Here is a 25,000-nt window from a genome sequence, read left to right on the forward strand (position 1 = left end):
CTTGTGTGGGTGTGTGTGAGTGTGTGTTTTTGGAGGATGAAAGCAGGTTTGTATCAACCCCATGTGCCAGTCTGGTTAGAACTAAACCCAGCTGAGAGGGGGAGAGGGAAAGAGAGATGAAGAGACTTCGATAAGAGGGTGAGAGACCGAGAGGGAGACAGAGACAGTTAGAGATTAGAGAGAGAAATCAAGATGGAGAGTTGAAGAGAGAAATAGGGAGTGAGAGAGAGAGACGGAGGGGGAGAGAGAGTCTTACCTGAAACAGGGTGGCAGAGGGGTCGTCCAGGATGGTTTTAGGAGGGGCGATGACTAGAAGAGAACGAGAGGAAGGAGGGTTAGGAAGGGTTAAGAGGAAGCAGAAAAAGAAAGTACGAAATGGAGTGTGTGTGAGACACAGAGAGACGGCGAGAGAGAAAGAGATATATACAGAGAGAGAGAGAGATATATATACAGATGGAGAGAGAGATATATACAGATAGAGAGAGAGATATATACAGATAGAGAGAGAGATATATACAGATAGAGAGAGAGATATATACAGATGGAGAGAGAGATATATACAGATAGAGAGAGAGATATATACAGATGGAGAGATATATACAGATAAATAGAGAGAGATATATACAGATAGAGAGAGATATATATATATACAGATAGATAGAGATATATACAGATAGATATATACAGATGGAGAGATATATACAGATAGAGAGATATATACAGATAGAGATATATATATACAGATAGATAGATATATACAGATGGAGAGATATATACAGATAGAGAGATATATACAGATAGAGATATATATATACAGATAGATAGAGATATATACAGATAGAGAGAGATATACATATAGAGATATATACAGATAGAGAGATATATACAGATAGAGAGAGATAAATATATACAGATATAGACAGAGATATTTATACAGATAGAGATATATATATATATATATATATATATATATATATACAGATAGAGAGAAATATATATATATATACAGATAGAGAGAGAGATATACACAGATAGAGGAATATATACAGATAGATATACAGATCGAGAGAGAGATACAGATAGAGAGAGACATAGAGAGAGATAGGGAGAGAGTAATACTTACATAAGTAGAACTGAAGTTGTGAGTCTTCTAAGTGACTCTTCACAAAGTGCCTCAGAGCAGCAACTGTACACACACACACACAGTGGAAAAAATCATGTTTCAGAAACATGTTATAAAACCAGACTACACGTGTGTGTGTGTGTGTTAGGTGTCATGTAAAGACTGGTAGTTCTCCAACCAGAGAATCAAAGCATGATTACCCAGCATGCCTGTGGTTGTGATAGAGGACCTGCTAGACTGTGTTTGTGTAAGGGCTGCACGATTAATCGAATTTTAATCACGATCTCGATTTCGGCTTCCCACGATCAAATTCGCGTGATCGAGCAATATTTACAATGCGTCATTCCGTTCATAGAACGCTCCGTATCCAATTTTTTTTTGCAAAGCCAATCTAGCGCTCCGTAAACCAATAGGTGCGTTCGACATCGGCTGTGGCTGCATGAAACGACCAGCGAGAGTTGCCGCTTGCTGTCGGGGAGGAGTTATAAACGTCTCCTTAAGTCGGAAAATGTGTCATTTTATGTATTGGGCTATGGTAAACTCTTTCTCCAATCTGCAGCCAGCTGCGGCGCTGCATGGAGTCAAATACACCTACAGTCTGATCACCTCTGCCTCCATGAGCCAGTCAGAGTTGTTCCCTGCACCATACAGCTCAGTTTCTAGATGTGGACGGTTACAGACAAGAGTAACGTGAGGAAAATTCTGCAACAGATAGCAGTCGGTCATAAGGCTGCTATCTTAACAAAGAAAACAAACAAAAAAACTACCTGTGACCTGCCTTCGCTAATCCCTAAAGCCTTATTTTAGATACAGTATGAGTTTAGATAGCTTGCAAATACAGAGGATAGATCGAAGTTGAGTTAGCCAATGTCGTTAGCGATGCTAGCTAACGTTAGTTTGCTAGCTGTATAACATTTAACTGGGTCTTGCAGCGCTGCTTGATTTACTGAAATTATTCTGAAATGTTATGCTAGCCATTAGCCTACTTGAGCTAGGCACAGTTTTCCAATTCCTCTTTCAAGTAATAAGCCCCCGTTCAATTGTTGAGCATTAAATTAGCTGCAAGGTCTGTAGAGATCTTAGGACTAAGCCACTCGAGCGAACACAGATCTGTGTTTTGCTAATGCAGAATTCGGTCAAATAAAATCGGTAAAATAAACGTAATGAGTGGAACATAACATGAAGTTCATTTTGTGTGAGTTTTAAATTGTCCAGTGGGACAAGTACATTTCTCTTCCACTTGCCCTACAAAAAAATCCACTTGTCCCGGACAAGCGGACAAGCCTTAATGTCGAGCCCTATGTATTTGTTTTTTATTGATGGTATATTTTGAGTTTTATTCACATTCATTATGCAGGTACAATGCATTGTGACAATAAAATTTGATTAGGTTAAAATCAACAAATAATCGTGATAATTCATCGTGATCTCAATATTGATCAAAATAATCGTGATTATCATTTTGGCCATAATCGTGCAGCCCTAGTTTGTGTCCTGAAAAACAACAAGTAGAACACAAAACACACACACACCTGTTTCCAGAGGCCTGAAGAACCCCTGTAACACACATCTGTCTGGGAACTGGACCCTGAGAACCACCTGGCGGACAACAATGTTACAACGTTACCATGTTACAACGTTACCATGATACAATGTTACCATGTTACAACGTTACCATGTTACAATGTTACCATGTTACAACGTTACCATGATACAATGTTACCATGTTCGAAACGTTACCAAGGTTACAGCTGTGTTACCATGTTACAGCTGTGTTACCATGTTACAGCTGTGTTACCATGTTACAGCTGTGTTACAATGTTACATCTGAGTTACCATGTTACAGCTGTGTTACAATGTGTGGAGGTGAGAGAGGCAGGTGAGAGGCAGGTGAGAGAGGCAGGTGTGTGGAGGTGAGAAGCAGGTGAGAGAGGCAGGTAAGAGAGGCAGATGAGAGGCAGGTGAAAGAGGCAGGTGACAGAGGCAGGTGAGAGAGGCAGGTGTGTGCAGGTGTGTGGAGGTGAGAGAGGCAGGTGAGAGGCAAGTGAGAGGCAGGTTAGAAGCAGGTGTGAGAGGCAGGTGTGAGAGGCAGGTGTGTGCAGGTGTGTGGAGGTGAGAGAGGCAGGTGAGAGGCAAGTGAGAGGCAGGTTAGAAGCAGGTGTGAGAGGCAGGTGTGTGCAGGTGTGTGGAGGTGAGAGACGCAGGTGAGAGGCAGGAACCTACTCGGGGGTATCTGTCCATCTTCTCCTTCATCTGGGACTCTCTCAGAGCTCTCGTCATCAGAGGAGCCTCATCAAGCACTCTCCTGGAGGGGGGAGGGAGGGAGAGGGAGGGAGGGAGGGAGGGAGGGAGAGGGGGAGGGAAAGGGGGGAGAAGGAGGGGAGAGGGGGAGGGAGAAGGAGGGAGAAGGGGAGGGAGAGGGGGAGGGAGAAGGAGGGAGAGGGGGAAGGAGAAGGAGGGGGGGAGAGAGGGAGGGAAGGAGAGGGGGACAGAGAGGGGAGGAGAGAGAGGGAGGGAATGAGAGGGGGACAGAGAGGGGAGGAGAGAGAGGGAGGAGGGGTAGAAAGGGAGAGAAATAGTAAATGAGTTATGGTTGCATGAAGGCTCTTGTGTGTGTGTATGTGTGTATGTGTGTGTGTGTGTGTGTGTTGTGTGTCTGTACGCTCACAGATGTGTGTCAGAGATGGATTGCTGTGGTCGGCATAATTCTACCTTCCATAATTGCGGCCTATCACACAGTAGCTACATTGCCGAAGGGTAAGCTGTTCAACCAATAGGAGGACAAGACAGAACTCCCCCCCCCCACCCCACCAATTAGAGGGTGGGGGTGGGACAACTGGAGGCTGTCTGGCCAATAACAGGTAGATAAATATGTGTCTATGTGGTTCCTGATTGCGCCTTATGGAGAAACATGAATCCCCTCTAGGGAAAGTTATGCTGTTGAACTAATGGGATTGAGGCAAGTACTCACGCAACTAACCTCTTCCACACACACACACACACACACACACACACACACACACACACACACACACACACACACACTCACACACACACACACACACACACACACAAAGCAGGCAGTTGTGGTTTCTGTGTGTACAGATCGAAGAGACAGACATCTATTTTGAAGAGGAGCTCGTTAAACACACACACACACTGCAGCATTCTCCTGTCTAAAGCTAGTCATTATCGTTGTGGTGCAGTGCAATTAGACGCTTCTATATAGAGCTTCCATCTCTCTCTCTCTCCATCCCTCAATCTCTCCCTCCCTCCCTCCCTCCCTCCCTCCCTCCCTCCCTCCCTCCCTCCCTCCCTCCCTCCCTCCCTCCCTCCCTCCCTCCCTCCCTCCCTCCCTCCCTCCCTCCCTCCTACCTCTCACTCTTCAGCTGGGCGAAGCGTTTGCGGATGTCGTCCACGGTGACCTCAAAGAACTCGTCCGGCAGGTCCTGGTTGTTGCCCTGGCGACGGGCTCCGAAGTCCATGTGGTAGATAAGGGGCTCACGCTCCACAGTCTGAGAGAGAGAGAGACAGAGAAACAGAGAGAGAGAGAGAGAGGGACATAGAGAGAGAGACAGAGAAACAGAGAGGGAGAGAGAGAGAGAGACATAGAGAGAGAGACAGAGAACCAGAGAGGGAGAGAGGGACATAGAGAGAGAGACAGAGAAACAGAGACGGAGACAGAGAGAGAGAGAGAGAGACAGAGAAACAGAGAGGGAGAGAGAGAGAGGGACATAGAGAGAGAGAGAGACAGAGAAACAGAGACGGAGAGAGAGACAGGGACATAGAGAGAGAGAGAGACAGAGAAACAGAGAGAGAGAGAGACACAGAGAAACAGAGAGGGAGAGAGAGAGAGTGACATAGAGAGAGAGAGACAGAGAAACAGAGAGGGAGGGACATAGAGAGAGAGAGAGAGAGAGAGAAACAGAGAGACAGGGACATAGATAGAGAGAGAAACAGAGAGGGAGAGAGAGAGAGGGACATAGAGAGAGAAACAGAGAGGGAGAGAGAGAGACAGAGAGAGAGAGAGAGAGAGAGGGGGAGAGAGAGAGAGAGAGAGAAAGAGAGGACAGAGGGGATGAGCAGGTGTTTGAACAGGTGAGCCTTTCAGAGAGACAGGAAGTAGAGACAGGAAGTGAAGCTCACCTCCATCTCCTCCTGCTTGGCACTGGGCTGACCCTGGGAGAGACAGATCACAGAGAAATTATCCATCCATCCACCACCCACCCTCCACCTGTCTCCCCCCCCCCCTCACCTTGGTGGTGTCTGTGCAGGGTTTGGCTGTCTCCCCCCCCCTCACCTTGGTGGTGTCTGTGCAGGGTTTGGCTGTCTCCCCCCCTCACCTTAACCTTGGTGGTGTCTGTGCAGGGTTTGGCTGTCTCTCCCCCCCTCACCTTGGTGGTGTCTGTGCAGGGTTTGGCTGTCTCTCCCCCCTCACCTTGGTGGTGTCTGTGCAGGGTTTGGCTCTCTTGGCTCTGGGAGGGCCTCCAGCCACGGCTGCCAGCGATGAAGAAGAGGACGAACAGGACAGGGAGGGGGGCCCGGCCCCCGCCGCGGCCCCCGGGCCCCCCAGACGCTGACCCCCACCTGAGAAAGGAATGAAAGGGGCGGAGAAGGAGGGGGAGGACGCGGAAGGGTGGGCGGAGCTTTGACCCGATGGCCCCGCCCTCTCTCCGTCCTCCTCCACCTCCATCTTTCCTCTCGGGGGCCCGCTCTTGGGCCGCACTGCATTCTGGGGGTTCGGAACCACCGTTTCTACCTCCTTGACAGGATGCGGGTTGGCCATTGCATTGGGGGCGGGGTCTGGGGTAGGCGGGGACTGTGCTGGCCTATCAGGGCTCTTCGGTTTGATTGACACCTCAGCCGGCGGCTTCTCGCATGGTGTAGAGGGGGCGGGGGCTTGGGAAGCGGGCTCAGGGAGGGGCGTTTCCTTGGCAACCGGATGTTTAGCAATGGCAACTGTTTCCATGGGTTCGTTGTCATCTTCTTCTGATGTTTTGTTCCTCTTGAGTAAAAACCTACAGATTGCATCATCACATCCATCACCATCATCACCATGATCATCACATCCATCATCTCCATGATCATCACATCCATCATCATTATTATCATCATCATCACCATGATCATCACATCCATCATCATCATCACCATGATCATCACATCCATCATCATCACATCCATCATCATCACCATGATCATCATCATCATCACATCCATCATCATCACATCCATCATCATCATCACCATGATCATCACATCCATCATCATCATCACCATGATCATCACATCCATCATCATCATCATCATCACCATGATCATCACATCCATCATCATCATCACCATGATCATCATCATCATCACATCCATCATCATCACCGCCACAGTGTGCTGACGGCAGAAACAGGAAGTAGGAAGCTGACCTGACTATGGCACTTCCTCCTGTGAGGCCCAGAGACTTTAGAGTGGCCTTCTGCAGCGCGTCCTCCCCCGTCACCTGCGCGCACACACACACACACACTTAACTCCTTAAACATGGCAGTGGATGAAGACAGGATTTGAAGGATAGAAGGAGTGTGGGCGTGGCCTCACCTCGTCTCTCATGTACACACAGACGGGGGCGGAGCCTGACTCCGACAGCTCACACACTCTGGGAGAAGAGAAGAAGAGAGGAGGAGGAGAGATGGAGGGGGGGTGGAGAGAGGGGAGGAGGAGAGATGGAGGGGGGGTGGAGAGAGGGGAGGAGGAGAGATGGAGGGGGGGTGGAGAGAGGGGAGGTGGAGAGATGGAAGGGGGGTGGAGAGAGGGGAGGTGGAGAGATGGAGGGGGGGTGGAGAGAGGGGAGGTGGAGAGATGGAGGGGGGGTGGAGAGAGGGGAGGAGGAGAGATGGAGGGGGGGTGGAGAAAGGGGAGGAGGAGAGATGGAGGGGGGGTGGAGAGAGGGGAGGAGGAGAGATGGAGGGGGGGTGGAGAGAGGGGAGGAGGAGAGATGGAGGGGGGGTGGAGAGAGGGGAGGAGGAGAGATGGAGGGGGGGTGGAGAGAGGGGAGGAGGAGAGATGGAGGGGGGGTGGAGAGAGGGGAGGAGGAGAGATGGAGGGGGGGTGGAGAGAGGGGAGGAGGAGAGATGGAAGGGGGGTGGAGAGAGGGGAGGTGGAGAGATGGAGGGGGGGTGGATAGAGGGGAGGAGGAGAGATGGAGGGGGGGTGGAGAGAGGGGAGGAGGAGAGATGGAGGGGGGGTGGAGAGAGGGGAGGAGGAGAGATGGAGGGGGGGTGGAGAGAGGGGAGGAGGAGAGATGGAGGGGGGGTGGAGAGAGGGGAGGAGGAGAGATGGAGGGGGGGTGGAGAGAGGGGAGGTGGAGAGATGGAAGGGGGGTGGAGAGAGGGGAGGTGGAGAGATGGAGGGGGGGTGGAGAGAGGGGAGGAGGAGAGATGGAGGGGGGGTGGAGAGAGGGGAGGAGGAGAGATGGAGGGGGGGTGGAGAGGGGAGATGGAAAGAGGAGTACAAATAAAAAAGTAATTTGTCACTACCATACACTCATGTTGTATCTCCCTATGATTTAATAGTAAACAATTTTAACACACACACACACACACACACACATGGTGTAAAACAGTGAGTCAACTTCTAAGCTTCGTCCTGTGTGTGTGTGCGCGTGTGTGTGTGTGTGTCCATATAAACAAATTGGAGTCTGAAACACATTATTGCTGTTTTGTCCATAACTGAAGATCAAAGCTCAAAACTTTTTTCTTTCCGCCCCCAGATTTTCCCCAGATTCCGTAGCAGCGCTAACGTTCCATTCTGGGAGTTCTGGAAGCTTCCGTGGAAACAGATTAAGGAAGCAGAGTGATGTCATAATGGAGATGATGGGGTGGCTTCAGACAGTTGGACACACACACAGCAGATCTGGCACCTAGACAGCTGACAGTTACAACACAGTGTGTGTGTGTGTGTGTGTGTGTGTGTGTTGTATCTGTTTTGCTTTGATCCCAGTTCTCCCTTTTAGGACTCGTAAAATAAAAAACTTTCTCGTAATACTTTTCACTCCTGCCATAACCACAACAAGAAAAGAGGAATGCACACACACACACACACACACACACACACACACACACACACACACACACACCTGGTTTGAGGAAAGTGCGTGAGCAGTTCCCATAGTGTCTGTCCGCTGGAGAAGGAACCTTGCAGTCTGGACCCATCCTCCATCTGCAGGGCGATCCGCACCTGAGAACAGTGGAACCATCCTGTCAAGAACACTGTAGAACACACAACACATACACAACACCCACACACTATACCACCCACCCACACACACACACACCCACACACACACACACACACCCTCTCTATGAAGTTATTTCCACCCACCGTGCTGTCCACTCCAGACTGTTTCCGGGGACTTGGCACCACCTCCAGTTTGGCATTGTTGGGCAGGCTGGAAAACCTCCACTGCAAGGTCAGATCCAGAACGTTCCTCTGGAACCTGGGGGGGGGGGGAGGGAGAGAGGGAGGGGGGAGAGGATGGGTGAGGCCTTTAGTGAAAACAATCGGGGCTGTTTCTATACATGACAGGTTGACACATGGTCAGACCTATATACAAACACCTCTCTCTCTCTCTCTCTAAAACACACACATCTCTCTCTCTCAGTCACACATTTCTCTCTCTCTCTCTCTCAAACACACACATCTCTCTCTCTTTCTTTCTCTCTCAAACAAACACCTCTCTCTTTCTCTCAAATACACCAATCCCTCTCTCTCTCAAACACACACATCTCTCTCTCTCTCAAACATGCTTCTCGTAACTTTCTGTTCACTACTGATCTAGAGAAATCTGTTTGAAGTAATGCAAGAGGGTTAGGGTTAGACTTTGTTCAAATAACGGAAAAGATAACTATTTAGATGGCTAGGTAATCTACCAGCTAAGTAATAATCTATTTAAGCTGACGTCTCAACTCACTTTAACCCATGTTCGTCTGGGTTGAATCCGTGTTTCTTGCAAACGTCTTCCAGTACCTACGAAGCAAACACAAATACGCTGACGTGAGCAGTACCAGCCTATTATTCAATCTAGACTAAGCTGCTTCGGTAGCAACTTCATGCAGTGTGGAAAAGACCAAGCTAATCAATTCATGGCAGCTAGCTACACAGCATCATCACAACCAGTGAGCAAGCTACGAAAGTGGATAGTCATTGTTCAGTTGGAACGGAGAGTAGCATCCATTTTTCCGAGCCGGAGGGAGAGAGATAGTTTCGGTTACTGTCAACTCGTAGGCCACAAACTCGTCTTTTTAAATACATACTTGTAACATAGGTGTGTTGGGCGACACTTTGACGGTTTGCCTTCTTCCATTTGGAGTCAGAACTGTCACTGCCGTGGTGCTGGCTGCCATTGCGATGTGACGTCACTCTGTTTATTTGAACGAACTTTATTGACTCGTTTTATTTCTCGAACACAGACAGATCTCGGAATTTCTCTCGGCCTTTACATGTTTAAATTAAAATATTCATATATTTTAAGTCGGTGTCCATTTGTGAATTCAAATATAGAGTAAGAATATCTCCGTAAGGCTTCTAAAGGGTCATTTATGAAGATACAAACCTCTTTTCGGAAAGACTGACAAAATTACATTCACAACACACACACACACACACCATTCACACATCAGACCATACACATACACAAACAAACAGTCACACTTTGGCCTGTTGGAAATGTGCTGGGCGGTGGAGAAAGTGTGAGCCACGAGGGGGATCTGGTTCTCGCGCAATCTTTGAGTAGCCTAATAAAATCACTGCGGAAGATCAATTAGCGTATCAATCACAATCTACCATGAATACACTGAGGTGACAGAGACAGTTTGAAACTCATTGACTCCTCGTTAACGCAGGTGAAAGGATGTCGCCTCTCGGCGGAAACTGCCGCCGTCTGGATAAACAAACATATTAAGTCCAGTTCCTTCCGCATCCCTCTCAGGTATCAGCAAGGAAACACAACTTCAAAAAGATTCTTCGACCGTCTTCCTGATAGTTTGGATGGTGTTGGTGTAGCCTGCGTGATATGCGGTGCGCCCGCGAAGGATTCCAGTGTGCCCACTATTAAATTACCGGGAAATGCCCGTGCTCTATTTCATACTAGACGACGCCACAGTTTGACCCATCCGTGAGAGCAGTCTGTCTACCGAGACCGGCATCTTTCAAAGCAGATGGCCTCGGTCACAAGATCAAAGGGAACGCGGCGCGTGGGCTTTATGATGAACTGGGACCGGAGGGGGCGTGCCCGACATGATTTGAGAGCGTGTGAGTACGTGTGTGTTTCTATGTGCGTGAGTACGTGTGTGTTTCTATGTGCGTGAGTGTGTGTGTGCACGCCCCAAAGTGCCAGCCCATGAAAACGGTTGGCTCTTGCGCGAGGGAATGGGGGGAAAGTTGGAATAAAATAGAATAGTCGGCCGTACGTGACACTAGAATCCCAACCCCATCAGCTCGTGCACTGGAACGAAGCTAGGCGTTATACTCAATTGATTTGGTCTATTTGTTTTCATAATGGATCACAATGAATGCACATGGCGCAGGGTAACGGCTTAAATTGGATGGGTTTTACGCAGCGTAGAAGGAAGTTACCATGGAGACAGACCCAACATCCGAAATCTTGTGGTACATCTAACTAACGTTATCTCCAATAGGTAACCCCAAAAATACTTTAAAATTTGTTTTTTTGTTTGGTTGTAAAACCACCGGACAAGACTGTAACTTAAACAAAACATATTTACGCACGAGGAGAATAACTGTAAAGAGACTTTTGAAATGAACAGACGTGATATGGAGAGAAGGACGGGGACGCTAAATTCATTTCTCCGGTCCGCTATTCTGTTGGGGCTGCTCCAGATAGGCGCACTGGAGGCGCGGAGGCTGCGGGGCAGCCGGGCGCAGCTGCGTCCCGCGCAGCCGTCGCCGGCGCACAAGGACCGGGCAGAGGGGGCAGAGAGCTTCCCGTTAGATTTCACGGCCGTGGAGGGGAACATGGATAACTTTATGACCCAAATTAAGAACTTGGCGCAGTCTTTGTACCCGTGCTCCGCTCAGAAGCTGGATCAGGACATGAAGCTACACTTCCTGGAGAACACGTCCGTCACGTGCAACGACGGGTCACCGGCAGGGTAAGCAGGCTGTGATAGTCCTGGTCTGCATAGTGTCTCGAGCCCTGTATCGTATGCTACACTTTGGCACAATGTTACTTCTGGACATAGAAAGGGAAACCGTGTCTTTTAAGATTGAGGTTTTACGCTGCATGTTTCCAAAAATGTTGCCATGTGTGGTGCTGATAGCAACTTACACGCGGACGATAGAAGCCCCGGTGTTATTTTGTTGATGTATTCCTGCCATCCTTGTCTCTCCGGATGTGACCGAAATGGATCAAAGGACAGATCACAGGGCGTGCGCGAGGGCTACGAGCGCGCGCGCGTGTTGCATGCTTGATGTGAGAGGCGAACATGCGCCCGAGCTCCCCGACCGCGAGCTGCCTTTCATCACTGGAACTTTCGACAAAAGGAATTTGCGGAGAAAGAGGGAGGGAGAGACAGAGAGAGAGAGAGAGAGAGAGAGAGAGAGAGAGAGAGAGAGAGAGAGAGATAGAGAGAGAGAGAGAGAGAATGAGAGAGGGCGGGAGGGAGGGAAGGAAGGAGAGAAAGAAAGGGAGACAGAGAGAGGTCACAGCCAAGAATGTCTTTCATGTAACCTAGAGCGGCGGGAACTCAATTTATAGGCCCACTTTGATGTATATTTGGTTGTATTTATTGAAGTCACACGAACCTGGGATAGAGACATCTTCTCTAAATGTTCTCTCTAGTGTTGAAAGAATACAACTGGGAAAAAATGCCTTGGCTATATAATGATTACAGTGCGGAGGTCTAGCATTCATTGTGAAAGCATGGCCAGAGTTTGGGCGTCATTATGCGGATAAGCCTAACGCAAAAGACCTTGAAATTGATGAGGTCACGCTGGATCAACGACAGAGGCTGTTCAGATTGATTACCGCGATGAAAGACCGGTGTGACAGTTGAAACATCCCATGAGAGAGAGGGTCACATTCTGGCAACGGGACAACGATCTGTTTTCGTGACCGTAAGAGGTGTTTCACGGAAACGGCACAGTAGCGTAGAACAAACGAAAGAAAAAAACGTTTTTTACTTTACCGCTATTAAGTTGGTTTGGGTTGTTACGGTTGAAGGCGATTTTCACGACATTTAACGGCGGATCCTGAAGGGAGGAAGCAGGTGGCTGGGAGACGAGACCTTTACTTTTTAACAAATGCGTGTCCACAGGCTCTATAGAATAACAGTTCAGCCTAACATTTTAGTTCTCTCTGTAGGTTTATGACCACTTAACCTGTGGTTGTATGATAGTGATTTGAAGATGAGAGATAAGTGAGGGAGGGAGGGAGGGAGGGAGAGAGGGAGAGAGGGAGAGAGGGAGAGAGAGACATACAGACAGACAGACAGACAGACAGAGAGAGAGACAGAGAGACATAGAGACAGAACGAGAGGAAGAAAAAGGAGGGGGAGATCTGCTTCTGGTTCATCCAAGGTCACGTATCAATGTCAAAAGATTAATTCCGTGATTAGCACGAGCGAAGGAGGAGGGAGGGACGTTCTTAACATTCCGTTACTAATTTGCCCCCGTATAATTGTAGAAACTCGAAGAAGAGCTCCGAGAAATGATCCTTTAACGACTTTTTTTTTAACCAGACGTGGTCAAAGACTTATCTTTTCAAAGACAAAACAACGTTCAGGGCAGACGACTGCGGCTGAGTAGGTTGGATCCGTCGCGAGCAATTGGCAATTTGTGGTTGAAGGGGAAACAACGGTTATAATTTTCCCGTTGAGATGCCAGGGAGAGCGTGCGTGCCCGCAACTGCTCGCGTTCTGCGGTTGCCAGCTTGGCTTCGCTCGCTGCAGGTGTTTGAAATGTATTTAAAATGCTAGGTCTCTCTCACTGTCACACACACACACACACACACACACACACACACACACACACACACACACACACACACACACACACACACACACACAGGCTCTAACAGGCAGAGCAGTTCCCATCTTTCAAATCTCTCTTTCCTCCTTCTCTTCACCCCCCCCTCTCCCTCTCTCTCCCTCTCTCTCTCTCTCTCTCTCTCTCTCTCTCTCTCTCTCTCTCTCTCTCTCTCTCTCTTTTTCTCCAGCTGCCCATGCCACACAAAGTTATTTACTGTTGAGTTGAAACACATGACTGATGCTCCACTAATAGAGACAGAGCCTTGTCCTGAACAGGACAGGGAAACATTGTGTGTGTGTGTGTGTGTGTGTGTGTTCACATCCTTCAAGGAGCACCCTGGTAGCTCAACAGGTAAATGTGTTCACCATGTAGACCCGAGGGCCTGGGTTCGAATCCCCTCTGGGGCTGCATGTCTTCTCTCCTGTCACACTTCAGTATTCAGCTGGTCAGTAAAGCAGGAGAAACAGCCCTCTCAAAAATACAATATATATATATATATATATATATATATAAAATATATATTTTAAAGTATTTAATTCAAACTGGCACTGTGCTATAGTCACACCAATTCCATAAGTGCTCATGGCTGTCGGGTCCTTTGATATAGGCGTCCAGATCAGCCTCCTGCTGGAAAAGCTGCTGGGGAGCTGTGAAAGCACAGAGCCTGTTTCCAGTCAGGATCAAAGCCTGGGCCCCAGGATCAAGCATAGGTTCTGGAGTGGCCAAACTGACTGCGTGTGTGTGTGTGCATGTGGTTGTATGGGTTTAAGCGTGTGTGTATGGTTTCTTGTCCTTGTGTGTGTGTGTGTGGACGTGCCTGTGTGTTTGTGTTTGTGCGTATGAGTACGTGTATTTGTGAGTGTGTGTGTACAAGTTGTTGACATGAGAAAGCAGAGTTTTAGCCAACACAACTGTTTCCAGTCCACCGGTCCTAGTTTGTTTTTACAATCTCATTAAACGAGATGTGCTCTGCTCCAACATCAACCTGAAGAAAAACCTTTCACCTTTTTAAAAGGATAACAGCAGGCTTCTCTCTCTCTGTTGCTTTCTCTCTCTACCTCTCTTTCTCTCTCTCTTTTTCACGTCCACACACTCACCCTCTCTGTCGCGTTAACAGTGTGTGTGTGTGTGTGTGTGTGTGTGTGTGCAGGTACTACCTGAAGGAGTCCAGGGGCAGTAAGAGATGGCTGGTGTTCCTGGAGGGTAAAAGCCACCGCCACACAGACACACATAACATATACACACATAACATATACACACATAGATAAAGGGGATATATACACATAAACACAAATACAGTAGAATAACAAAGTACACACAAATACACAAATAGATTATGCTAATTATATACACACACAAACATATTGATTATCAAGCTCCGTCCACAACATGGAAATGTGCATTCAATAAAGAAGACATTTGTGTGTGTTTTTGTGCATGTATGTATGTGTGTGTGTCAGGTGGGTGGTACTGTTTTAACAAGCTCACGTGTGATGGTCGCTATGAGACCATGAGAAGACTCATGAGCTCCTCCAGGTGGTCGCAGACCAGAACAGGTGAGTCTGGACACACACACACACACGCACGCACGCACGTGTGTAAGTGCAGATTCAGTGTTTGTGTTTCAGTGTACTTGGATCAGCAGTGCCTCGCAGGTCCCTCACAGTCACACAACATCACAGTTCAGATAAATGTTTCCTGTCTATAACTCTGCCATCATTAGCATCAGAACACCTCTCTCTCTCTCTCTCTCTCTCTCTCTCTCTCTCTCTCTCTCTCTCTCTCTCTCTCCCTCTCTCCCCCTCTCCCTCTCCCTCTCCCTCTCCCTCTCCCTCTCCCTCTCCCTCTCTCTCTCTCTCTCTCTCTCTCTCTCTCTCTCTCTCTCTCTCTCTCTCTCTCTCTCTCTCTCTCTCTCTCTGTAGGTACAGGGATCCTCTCTCCTCTGCCAGAGGAGAATCCCCATTGGTGGAACGCCAACATGGTGTAAGAGCATCCGTGTCTCGACCTGTGTGTGTGTAGGGGGTGGTGGTGGTGGTGTGTGTGTGTGTAGGGGGTGGTGGTGTGTGTGTGTGTGTGTGTGTAGGGGGTGGGGTGGTGGGTGGGGGTATGTAGGTGAGTGTGTGTGTTTCTCCTGGCAGAGGTGTAAAGAGCTCTTTAACACTCCTTAATGTTGATGGAGCAAACGCCTCTCTAACTGGAAACCAAGAGTTTGTGTGTGTGTGTGTGTGTGTGTTTGTGTGTGCGTGTGTGTATATGTACTCTATATATGTGTGTGTGTCTATGTGTTTTAATAATGCTAATGTCTAAATATTTGCAAGTTTGCATTGGTGTGTGCATTTTAAACATGCATATGTTTTGCACATATGAAATGTGTGTGTGTGTAACTGTGTCTCTGTGCTCCAGGTTAATCCCCTATTGCTCCAGTGATGTCTGGAGTGGAGCCACACCCAAAACAGACCAGAGTAAGTGAACAAAGATCAGTTGATCCAATCTCCTGTCGATATCAATTAATGATCTTCTCCGGTCCAATAGTTTTGACTAACAATTAAAGTTTTGTACCTGTGTGTGTGTGTTTATGAGTTTCCATGTCTGTGTGTGTGTGTTTATGTGTTTCCATGTGTGTGTGTTTATGTGTGTGGCATGTGTGTCTGCATTGTGTGTGTGTGTGTGTGTGCAGGTGAGTATGCTTTCATGGGGTCTGTGATCATCAGGGAGGTGGTGAACAAGCTCCTGACTAAAGGTCTGGATAAAGCCAAGGTCCTGCTGCTGGCCGGGAGCAGGTAGGTGTGTGTGTGGGTGTGTGTGGGTGATTGAATACCCGAAAAACGGCTGCTGTTGTAAGCGAGGACGTGCTCTTACCTCACCTGTCCCTCCCCCAGTGCGGGTGGCACCGGGGTGCTGCTGAACGTGGACCGCGTGGCGGAGCAGCTGCTGCTACGGGGTTTCCCGGGGGTGAGGGTCAGGGGCCTGGTGGACTCGGGCTGGTTTCTGGACAACAAGCCCTACAGGAAGACAGCCTGCCTGGACACCATCAGCTGCGCCCCCGCAGAGGCTGTGGAGAGGGGGATCAGGTGAGGGTGGGGGCATCAGGGAGGGAGGGAGGGAGGGAGGGTGATCAGGTGAGGCTGGGGCGGTGGAGGGGGATCAGGTGAGGGTGGGGGCATCAGGGAGGGAGGGAGGGAGGGAGGGAGGGAGGGAGGGAGGGAGGGAGGGAGGGAGGGAGGGAGGGAGGGAGGGAGGGAGGGAGGGAGGGAGGGAGGGAGGGAGGGAGGGAGGGAGGGTGATCAGGTGAGGCTGGGGCGGTGGAGGGGGATCAGGTGAGGGTGGGGGAGGGAGGGAGGGGTAGCGTGATGGATGGGTAATGACATACTTCCTGTTTCCTGTGCAGGTACTGGGGAGGGGTGGTTCCTGAGGCCTGTAGACAAGTCCATCGAGGAGAGGAGTGGAACTGCTTCTTTGGATATAAAGTCTTTCCCACCATCCAGAGTAAGAGAGTGTGTGTATCGACGCCTGGTGTGTGTGTGTGCTGTGGGTCTAAAGATGTTATGTGTTTGTGTGTGCTCATATTTGTGTGTATCTGTCTGGATGTGTGTATCTGTGGTGTGTGTGTGTGTGGGCAGGTCCGGTGTTCCTGGTCCAGTGGCTGTTTGACGAGGCCCAGCTGATGGTGGACAATGTTCACCTGGCGGGGCGCCCCCTGCTGGAGACACAGTGGAGATACATCCAGACCCTGGGGCAGCAGCTACGACACACACTCCAGGACGTGCCGTAAGACACACACACTCACACAGAGACACACACAAACACACACACAGAGACACACGTGTATTAATGTGGATTGATGTGTATTGATTGACAGGGCCATGTTTGTTCCTGCCTGTCTGTCTCATGAGACCATCACCAAGAGGTCAGTCTGGTTCATCTGTTTATGACCTCACAGCAGCATTATGACCTCACAGCAACATTATGACATCATAACAGGATTATAGCTATGTCATACAACCATTGCCCACCTCCATCTCTGCAGTCATTGGCTGGACATCCATGTTCAAGGCTCCTCCCTCCCCAGAGCCCTTCACTGCTGGGACCGCAGTCTCCACGCCAACACCCGTGGCAACGGCAGCCACGGCAACCACCAAAAACACTCCAAGGCCCCACCCCCGAGGGGCTGTCCCATGCATTTGATTGACAGCTGTCCCTGGCCCCAATGCAACCCCACCTGCCCCTCTGTCAGGGACCAGCTGACGGGACAGGAAGTGGGCGTGATGCAGTTCCTGAAACACCTGGGCTTCGACGTGCAGAAGGTGGCACAGCAGCAGGGCCTGGACCCTGGGAGGCTACTGGGCATGCTCAATAACGGCAACTAGAGGAGGGGGGGGAGGAGGGGGAGGGGGGAGGAGGAGGAGGAGAGGGGGAGGAGGAGGGGGGGGGGAGGAGGAGAGGGGGGAGGGAGGGAGGGGGGGTGAGGGAGGGAGGGAGGAGGGGGGGGAGGAGGAGGAGGAGGGGGCGGGGGAGGAGGGGAAGGGGAAGGGAGGAGGATTGGGGGGATGAAATGTTGGAGTGGTACAGTAGTCGTTGTTGTTGGAACAGAATTCTGCGCAGTGGAACTGGAGATTGGAACCTGGAATGTGGAAGGCCAGTTTGAATCTCAACCGACTCCCAGTTGAGGATGTTTAGATTCTCTGAACCTGAACAGAAGACTTTACTACATATATATATATATATATATATATATAATTATTTTTTTGTTGTTGTTCTATTTCTTGTTTATGGTTGAGTAAATTCAGTGTATTGTTTATAACATTATAACTTTAGACTTTTCAGGTAGTTTATACCTGGAAGAAAAACAAGATGTACATTTATGAACATGTAACTTGTTTCTCTAAGAACATCTATGAAAATACACAGATACACATGACATATAAGGTATATTATACATAGAGATATATAACACTTTTGTATAATGTAAGATTTACAAACTCAAAACGGAGTGACTTGAGTTCTCAACAAGAGATAGAGATGGAAAAAGTGAGAGAATAATCAAACATGTAGCGCCATCTTCTGGCAACTCAGAGAATTACAATACAAAATCTTCATAATGGAGAGTTAATTTCAGTCACTGTGTAAAATCTTAATGTTCTCTTTCTCTTCTGGATTTGCATCGTCATCACAAACAGATGAAATCGACAAGTCTTCTGAAAACCAATCAGTGTTCAGGTTCTGGGTTCCGCTCAATGTAACTATGGAAACGCATACATTTTGCTCTGTCATTATTTAAGTGTTAATGAAGTTTAACTAGAGATTATTTTGTGCACCATCAACACAAGGAACGTAAATAAAAACTAAAGGCACACCAAGGATGAATCAAATATTTTATTGAAAAGCACTGTGCACGGAAACACAGACACCACATAAAAAAATAACCATTAAATATGAAAACAAAAAACCTGGAGACTATTTAAATAGCTTCCCGTTCCAGTGGTCAGTTATGAGATCATTTCCTATATACAGTAACCAATCAGATTATTCTATATTAAAAAGGTACGTTGGCACCATGGCAACAGTAGAGATGAGCTGAAGGCCGTGATGAAATCACCACTCTCTAAACAAACAAACATTAAAAAACATTTTCTCTGCATTAAAAACAGACTTTCTCTTTGTTCACAGTATAAAAGTGCTAGTATTAATCAAGACAGATGCCAGAAAAACTAGTTTGTACAGTTTGAGAGGGAAGGTATTATCTATTTCCTCTGGATTCCCACAGAGAAAAAAATGATATAATTTTTTACTAAAAAGGCAGCAGTTTCTGGGTTCCAGTTAAACTCCCACGTGTCCAGAGACAAACTGTCTGCTAACAGAGGCATCGCATCACTTCCTGTTTACACTCCTCCAGACACAGACCTCTCATGCACCTCTCGAGTGTTTCCTATTCAGAGTTTGGAGTCTGGCCCGCTGGGTCAGCACAGGCTCCTTCCAGCCTCCAGATCCTCAGTGTAGAGGCCTAACAGCTGGAGTCCTGGAGAGGGTTGTTGGGAAGGGAATTACATTGTGAAATTAAGAGATGGGACTGTTCAAAGAAACACACACATACGCACGGAATCATGCGTGCGGCCATACACACACACCTGACTGGTGAGTCTTTGAGCAGAGTGGGGGCGTTTCTGCTCGTGGACGGTCTGAAGACGAGTGATCAGGAACTTCTTATCTTCTCCTTCCTGGAGAGAGAGAGAGAGAGAGAGAGAGGGGGACGAGAGAGGGAAGAAATGTATAGTTGGAGTCTTTGGTAACCCGTAGAGTGTTCTAGAGTGTTCTAGAGTGTTGAGTCAGAAGTGTTCTAGAGTGTTGAGTCAGGAGTGTTCTAGAGTGTTGAGTCAGGAGTGTTCTAGAGTGTTGAGTCAGGAGTGTTCTAGAGTGTTGAGTCAGGAGTGTTCTAGAGTGTTGAGTCAGGAGTGTTCTAGAGTGTTGAGTCAGGAGTGTTCTAGAGTGTTGAGTCAGGAGGTGTTTGTGTGTTGAGTCAGGAGTGTTCTAGTGTTGAGTCATGAGTTTTCTAGTGTTGAGTCAGGAGTGTTCTAGTGTTGAGTCAGGAGTGTTCTAGTGTTGAGTCAGGAGTGTTCTAGTGTTGAGTCAGGAGTGTTCTAGAGTGTTGAGTCAGGAGTGTTCTAGTGTTGAGTCAGGAGTGTTCTAGTGTTGAGTCAGGAGTGTTCTAGTGTTGAGTCAGGAGTGTTCTAGAGTGTTGAGTCAGGAGTGTTCTAGTGTTGAGTCAGGAGTGTTCTAGTGTTGAGTCAGGAGTGTTCTAGTGTTGAGTCAGGAGTGTTCTAGAGTGTTGAGTCAGGAGTGTTCTAGAGTGTTGAGTCAGGAGTGTTCTAGAGTGTTGAGTCAGGAGTGTTCTAGTGTTGAGTCAGGAGTGTTCTAGTGTTGAGTCAGGAGTGTTCTAGTGTTGAGTCAGGAGTGTTCTAGTGTTGAGTCAGGAGGTGTTCTAGAGTGTTGAGTCAGGAGTGTTCTAGTGTTGAGTCAGGAGTGTTCTAGTGTTGAGTCAGGAGTGTTCTAGTGTTGAGTCAGGAGTGTTCTAGTGTTGAGTCAGGAGTGTTCTAGAGTGTTGAGTCAGGAGTGTTCTAGTGTTGAGTCAGGAGTGTTCTAGAGTGTTGAGTCAGGAGTGTTCTAAAGTTGAGTCAGGAGTGTTCTAGAGTGTTGAGTCAGGAGTGTTCTAGTGTTGAGTCAGGAGTGTTCTAGTGTTGAGTCAGGAGTGTTCTAGTGTTGAGTCAGGAGTGTTCTAGTGTTGAGTCAGGAGTGTTCTAGTGTTGAGTCAGGAGGTGTTCTAGTGTTGAGTCAGGAGGTGTTTGTGTGTCGAGTCCTACGTTCTCTATCTGCTCCTGCAGCAGGCTGATGATCTTCCTCTGTCCGTCCAGCACCTGGGTGTGGAAGTAGATGACTATCCTGGAGGAGAGGAGGGGAGCAGGTGTGAGTGTGTGTATGTGAGGTTGTGTGGGTACGTGTGTGTGTGTCTATATGATGTGTGTGTGTGTGTGGCCTCCACTCACAGGAAGATGAGGGCAGCCAGGAAGATGAAGAGGGGGTTCTCCACCAGGTAGGTGTGGGCCCACACCAGCCAGGACAGCTTGGGGTTCCCAGCCTCCAGCTGCAGCACCCAGCGCTTCCCACTCTGGAACATGGTGGACAGGCCCCGGAACGGGCCGCAGTGCGCCGACGGACGGATACTGAGGGGGGGGTAGAGGTTAGAGGTGTGTGTGTGTGGTTAAACATGTGCGTGTGTGTGTGGTTAGACATGTGTGTGTGTGTGGTGTGTGTGGTTAGACATGTGTGTGTGTGGTTAGACGTGTGTGTGTGTGCGTGTCCCTACCTCCACATGGTGTAGGTGACGGACACGGCCGCGCCCAGGAAGGATGGGAAGCAGAGCAGCGTGATGAAGATGGTGGTCATCTGACTGGCCCGGTACGGCTTCCTGGGGGCTTGGCAGTTCAGCATCAGACTGGTCTGGGGGACGGGGGCGGGGTTAGGGGCGGGTGATTATGGTCATTACAGCTATAATAAAGGTTGTGATCAGGTTGTTGTCCTGGTTAACACTGTCATGGTGAGTGAGTGGTTGTCATGGTGAGTGAGTGGTTGTCATGCTGAGTGAGTGGTTGTCATGCTGAGTGAGTGGTTGTCATGGTGAGTGAGTGGTTGTCATGGTGAGTGAGTGGTTGTCATGCTGAGTGAGTGGTTGTCATGGTTAGTGAGTGCTTGTCATGCTGAATGAGTGGTTGTCATGGTGAGTGAGTGGTTGTCATGCTGAGTTAGTGGTTGTCATGGTGAGTGAGTGGTTGTCATGGTGAGTGAGTGGTTGTCATGGTGAGTGAGTGGTTGTCATGGTGAGTGAGTGGTTGTCATGGTGAGTGAGGGGTACCTTCTTCATGTAGAAGAGGAGGAGCAGCTTGATGACCTGGAGAGCTGGGAGCAGGGGGGTGAACAGCACCCCCAACCTGACACACACACACACACACACACACAGTTTATTCACAAGGAAGGGTACTTGAATCTGAGAGCTGTGTGAGAGTGTGTGTGTGTGAGTGTGTTTCCTACCATGCCAGGGTTTGTCCATAGATGAGTTCTAGAACATTACGGGCAATATCAAACACAGGCTTCCTCCTCCTCTTCAGAACCTTCTCAGAGAACAACCTGCAGAGGGAGGGGGGAGAACATGTAATATGCATGTCATATAATGATAGAGAGAGACAGACAAGTAGAGAGAGAGAGAGACAGCCAGGTAGAGACAGAGAGAGACAGACAAGTAGAGAGAGAGAGAGAGACAGACAGACAGGTAGAGAGAGACAGACAGACAGACACACAGGTAGAGAGAGAGAGAGACAGCCAGATAGAGAGACAGACAGACAGGTAGAGACAGAGACAGACAGACAGACAGGTAGAGAGAGAGAGACAGCCAGGTAGAGAGAGAGACAGGTACCTCCAGAGGAACTCTATAAACAGGGTGTCCAGGATGGTGAAGATGAAGTCCATCAAGAGGAAGCGGTACAACTCCTGACCTACAAAACTCTCCCAGCACTGAACACACACACAAACACACAAACACACACACACACACACACACAGGTTAACACCGGAGATACACATACTACAATGTGGAGACAGAAGACCGGAGTGTTGGGACAGATTCACAGTCAAACACTAAAACAGTCCTAGAACACAAGAACAGTCCCAGAACACTAGACCAGTCCTAGAACCCTTAGGGCAGTAGGGACCGCTCACCTGCAGGCGTACACTGTCAGGGTCGGCTGCTATCCTGCCCAGCCAGTGGTAGCACAGCACTCCCAACACACTGGCCTTCAGCATGAGGTTCCTGCCGATGGCCACGTAGGTGCGCACGCTGGGGGAGTCGTACTCCTCCATCCAGGCAGCAGCGTTGAAGAGGCCAGGGAGCAGCAGGTTGATGACGGATACCACCACAGGAAGAGCCAGCAGGCTGGCCTCCTTCAGCAGAGGGTTACTGCTGTTCCGGGCTCTGTACTGGAGGTCCTGGGGGGGGGGGAGAGTGGCAGGGGAGAGGTCAGAGGGGAGAGGGGTGAGGAGAGAGGGGTGAGGAGAGAGGGGTGAGGAGAGAGGGGTGGAGAGGAAAAGAGGGAGGATTGACAGAGATACACACACACACCTCTCTCACACACACACCTCAGACACACACACACACCTTGTGCATGTACTCAGAGAAGTAGTAGACAGCCAGGGCGCAGGCCACCGTGCTGCCGGAGCAGATGGCCCAGGCCAGGCTGTGGACAGTCAGCCTCCACAGCCTCTGAGCCCAGGAACGCTGCTCCTGCCCTCGGCCCAGCTCCGCTAGCAGCTCCTGGAGGGGGAGGGGGGGGAGGGAGGGATAGGAGGAGAGAGGGATAGGAGGGGAGGGAGGGAGGGAGGGAGGGAGGGAGGGAGGGAGGGAGGGAGGGAGGGAGGGAGGGAGGGAGGGAGGGAGGGAGGGAGGGAGGGAGGGAGGGAGGGAGGGAGGGAGGGAGGGAGGGAGGGAGAGAGGAAGAGAGGGAGGGAGGGAGGGATAGGAGAGAGGGAGGGAGGGAGGGATAGGAGGGAGGGATAGGAGGGAGGGAGGGATAGGAGGGAGGGAGGGAGGGATAGGAGGGAGGGATAGGAGGGAGGGATAGGATATAGGGAGGGAGGGTGGAAGAGAGGGAGGGAGGCATAGGAGAGAGGGAGGGGGAGTAGTGAATGTGAGAGAAAATATATGACCATATCACATTGGTGTTCACTAATGAAGTGTGAGGGAGCAGAAATACTGTGTGTGAGTGTGTGTGTGTGTGAGTGTGTGTGTGTGTGTGTGTGTGAGTGTGTGTGTGTCTGTATATACAGCTCTACCTTGATCTGGGTGCTGATGTTCTCCGACATGAGTCTGACGGATGACCTCTTGATGACCTTGAAATCCCAGGAGCAGAAGGCCTTTATAGCCAGCAGGCCACACGACTTGTCTACCCTGAAACTATGGCCGAACGACTTGGACATGCTGGACACACACACACACCAGACACACACACACACACACACCACACACACACACCACACACCACACACACACGTCAGAGGTACATCATACACACACAAAGAACCCAGACACAAAAAAATGCCATGGAAAAACTGAAAAACACAAACGCTATACAAGCCCCCCTCCCCTAACCCTAACCCTAACCCCCACACACACACACACACACCTGTACACGAGGATGATGCAGGTGATGAAGAAAGCCATTCCGATGGTGAAGAAGTAGGCCAGCGGCATGTTGTAGGACAGATGGTGACAGGAGGTGACGGTAGCAGAGCCGGTAGCAGAGCCGGTAGCAGAGCCGGTAGCAGAGCCGGTAGCAGAGCCGGTAGCGTTAAAGCTCTCTCTTTCACAGCTCTTGTACAGGGTGAAGTTACTGTAGTAGCCATAGTACAGCACCGAGTCAGAGAAATAACCCTGAGAGGAGAGAGAGAGAGAGAGAGAGAGAGAGAGAGAGAGAGAGAGAGAGAGAGAGAGGAGAGAGAGAGAGAGAGAGAGAGAGAGAGAGAGAGAGAGAGAGAGGGGGGGGGGAGACAGGGAGGGAAATAGAAATTGAGTGACCAAAATGACTCCACACCACCCTCTTCCCTCCACCCCACCCCCCACCCCATGTGGTGGGTCTCCGGTCCTCACCCCTCCGGTGAGCAGCTCCAGCCCAGAGAAGGGCTGCCCTCCCTGGGGAGGGGCCGGGGGCCGCACGGCCTGGGGCAGCACCAGGAACATCCCCGTCACCAGGAACAGGAAGCAGTTGAAGAACAGCAGGGTCTTCAGGAACAGGAAGTAGGAGAGCACGCCCGTGCCGAAGCGGCCGCTCACCCTCTTCAGCGCCACCTGCCACAGGTGGAGGGAGTGCAGGAAGGAGAGCCAGCTGTACCAGCCCTGCCTCAGAGCCTGGGGAGGGGAGGGGAGGGGAGGGGAGGGGAGGGGAGGGGGAGGGGAGGGGGAGGGGAGGGGGGGGGGAGGGGAGATGGGGGGGGGTGTGAATGAGATGGAGAAGTAAGAGGAAATGGAAAGGAGGAGGAGGAGGACAGGGCGTGTGGAGGGGGGGGGGGTAGGGGAGGGGGGGGGGGGGGGGGGGGGGGAGGGGAGGGGGGGGGGAGGGGGAGGGGAGGGGGGGGAGGGGAGGGGGAGGGGGAGGGGGGGGGGAGGGGAGGGGGAGGGGAGGGGAGGGGGAGGGGAGGGGGGGGAGGGGGGGGGAGGGGAGGGGATGGGAGGGGAGGGGATGGGAGGGGAGGGGAGGGGGAGGGGAGGGGGAGGGGGGAGGGGAGGGGGGGGGGAGGGGA

At 50.0% G+C, this 25,000-nt stretch overlaps 3 protein-coding genes across 7 annotated transcripts in view; 1 reads left to right on the forward strand and 2 right to left on the reverse strand.

Moving 5' to 3' along the window:
- Nucleotides 1-9,560, reverse strand: part of aspscr1 (ASPSCR1 tether for SLC2A4, UBX domain containing) — a 12,568-nt gene extending 3,008 nt beyond the window's left edge. Inside the window, exons 1-13 of one of the 2 annotated variants that reach the window (XM_084685503.1) lie at nucleotides 9,430-9,559; nucleotides 9,087-9,142; nucleotides 8,498-8,612; nucleotides 8,253-8,353; nucleotides 6,716-6,773; nucleotides 6,547-6,620; nucleotides 5,562-6,141; nucleotides 5,270-5,302; nucleotides 4,499-4,638; nucleotides 3,347-3,428; nucleotides 2,656-2,722; nucleotides 1,124-1,186; nucleotides 257-309 (exon numbers count right to left, since the gene is read on the reverse strand). In XM_084685503.1, coding sequence (XP_084541629.1) covers nucleotides 257-309; nucleotides 1,124-1,186; nucleotides 2,656-2,722; nucleotides 3,347-3,428; nucleotides 4,499-4,638; nucleotides 5,270-5,302; nucleotides 5,562-6,141; nucleotides 6,547-6,620; nucleotides 6,716-6,773; nucleotides 8,253-8,353; nucleotides 8,498-8,612; nucleotides 9,087-9,142; nucleotides 9,430-9,519 — 1,512 coding nt within the window. In that variant the 5' untranslated portion in view covers nucleotides 9,520-9,559. Of the gene's footprint in view, nucleotides 1-256; nucleotides 310-1,123; nucleotides 1,187-2,655; nucleotides 2,723-3,346; nucleotides 3,429-4,498; nucleotides 4,639-5,269; nucleotides 5,303-5,561; nucleotides 6,142-6,546; nucleotides 6,621-6,715; nucleotides 6,774-8,252; nucleotides 8,354-8,497; nucleotides 8,613-9,086; nucleotides 9,143-9,429 lie in introns of both variants that reach the window. The other variant, XM_084685504.1, reaches the window with a different exon arrangement.
- Nucleotides 9,561-10,933: 1,373 nt separating this feature from the next.
- On the forward strand, nucleotides 10,934-17,529 carry notum1b (notum, palmitoleoyl-protein carboxylesterase b). Its single transcript, XM_084685543.1, has 11 exons — nucleotides 10,934-11,286; nucleotides 14,313-14,365; nucleotides 14,623-14,718; nucleotides 15,085-15,145; nucleotides 15,566-15,624; nucleotides 15,840-15,942; nucleotides 16,042-16,233; nucleotides 16,551-16,648; nucleotides 16,783-16,930; nucleotides 17,022-17,069; nucleotides 17,190-17,529. Exons 1-11 carry the CDS (start codon nucleotides 10,934-10,936, stop codon nucleotides 17,527-17,529), a joined length of 1,551 nt encoding a protein of 516 aa, XP_084541669.1.
- Nucleotides 17,530-18,520: 991 nt separating this feature from the next.
- Nucleotides 18,521-25,000, reverse strand: part of tmc6b (transmembrane channel-like 6b) — a 12,145-nt gene continuing 5,665 nt past the window's right edge. For 3 of the 4 annotated variants that reach the window (XM_084685482.1, XM_084685480.1, XM_084685481.1), the window contains exons 8-20: nucleotides 24,351-24,608; nucleotides 23,887-24,134; nucleotides 23,537-23,681; nucleotides 22,863-23,018; nucleotides 22,427-22,693; nucleotides 22,125-22,222; nucleotides 21,743-21,838; nucleotides 21,567-21,642; nucleotides 21,021-21,154; nucleotides 20,701-20,877; nucleotides 20,518-20,596; nucleotides 19,288-19,377; nucleotides 18,521-19,178 (exon numbers count right to left, since the gene is read on the reverse strand). In XM_084685482.1, the coding sequence (XP_084541608.1) occupies nucleotides 19,164-19,178; nucleotides 19,288-19,377; nucleotides 20,518-20,596; nucleotides 20,701-20,877; nucleotides 21,021-21,154; nucleotides 21,567-21,642; nucleotides 21,743-21,838; nucleotides 22,125-22,222; nucleotides 22,427-22,693; nucleotides 22,863-23,018; nucleotides 23,537-23,681; nucleotides 23,887-24,134; nucleotides 24,351-24,608 (1,839 nt within the window). In that variant the 3' untranslated portion in view covers nucleotides 18,521-19,163. The remainder of the gene's footprint in view (nucleotides 19,179-19,287; nucleotides 19,378-20,517; nucleotides 20,597-20,700; nucleotides 20,878-21,020; nucleotides 21,155-21,566; nucleotides 21,643-21,742; nucleotides 21,839-22,124; nucleotides 22,223-22,426; nucleotides 22,694-22,862; nucleotides 23,019-23,536; nucleotides 23,682-23,886; nucleotides 24,135-24,350; nucleotides 24,609-25,000) is intronic. The other variant, XR_014740591.1, reaches the window with a different exon arrangement.

Source organism: Hypomesus nipponensis, chromosome 21, assembly GCF_054491055.1.
Source record: "Hypomesus nipponensis isolate SF chromosome 21, ASM5449105v1, whole genome shotgun sequence".
Taxonomy (NCBI): domain Eukaryota; kingdom Metazoa; phylum Chordata; class Actinopteri; order Osmeriformes; family Osmeridae; genus Hypomesus; species Hypomesus nipponensis.

What these genes read in the sequence shown, in the direction of transcription:
- notum1b (XM_084685543.1), top strand. Translation starts at nt 10,934, where the DNA reads ATGAACAGACGTGATATGGAGAGAAGGACGGGGACGCTAAATTCATTT. An exon ending in ATGGCTGGTGTTCCTGGAGG is followed by an intron (nt 14,366 to 14,622) that starts GTAAAAGCCACC and finishes TGTGTGTGTCAG; the next exon opens with GTGGGTGGTACTGTTTTAAC. An exon ending in AGTCTTTCCCACCATCCAGA is followed by an intron (nt 16,649 to 16,782) that starts GTAAGAGAGTGT and finishes GTGTGTGGGCAG; the next exon opens with GTCCGGTGTTCCTGGTCCAG.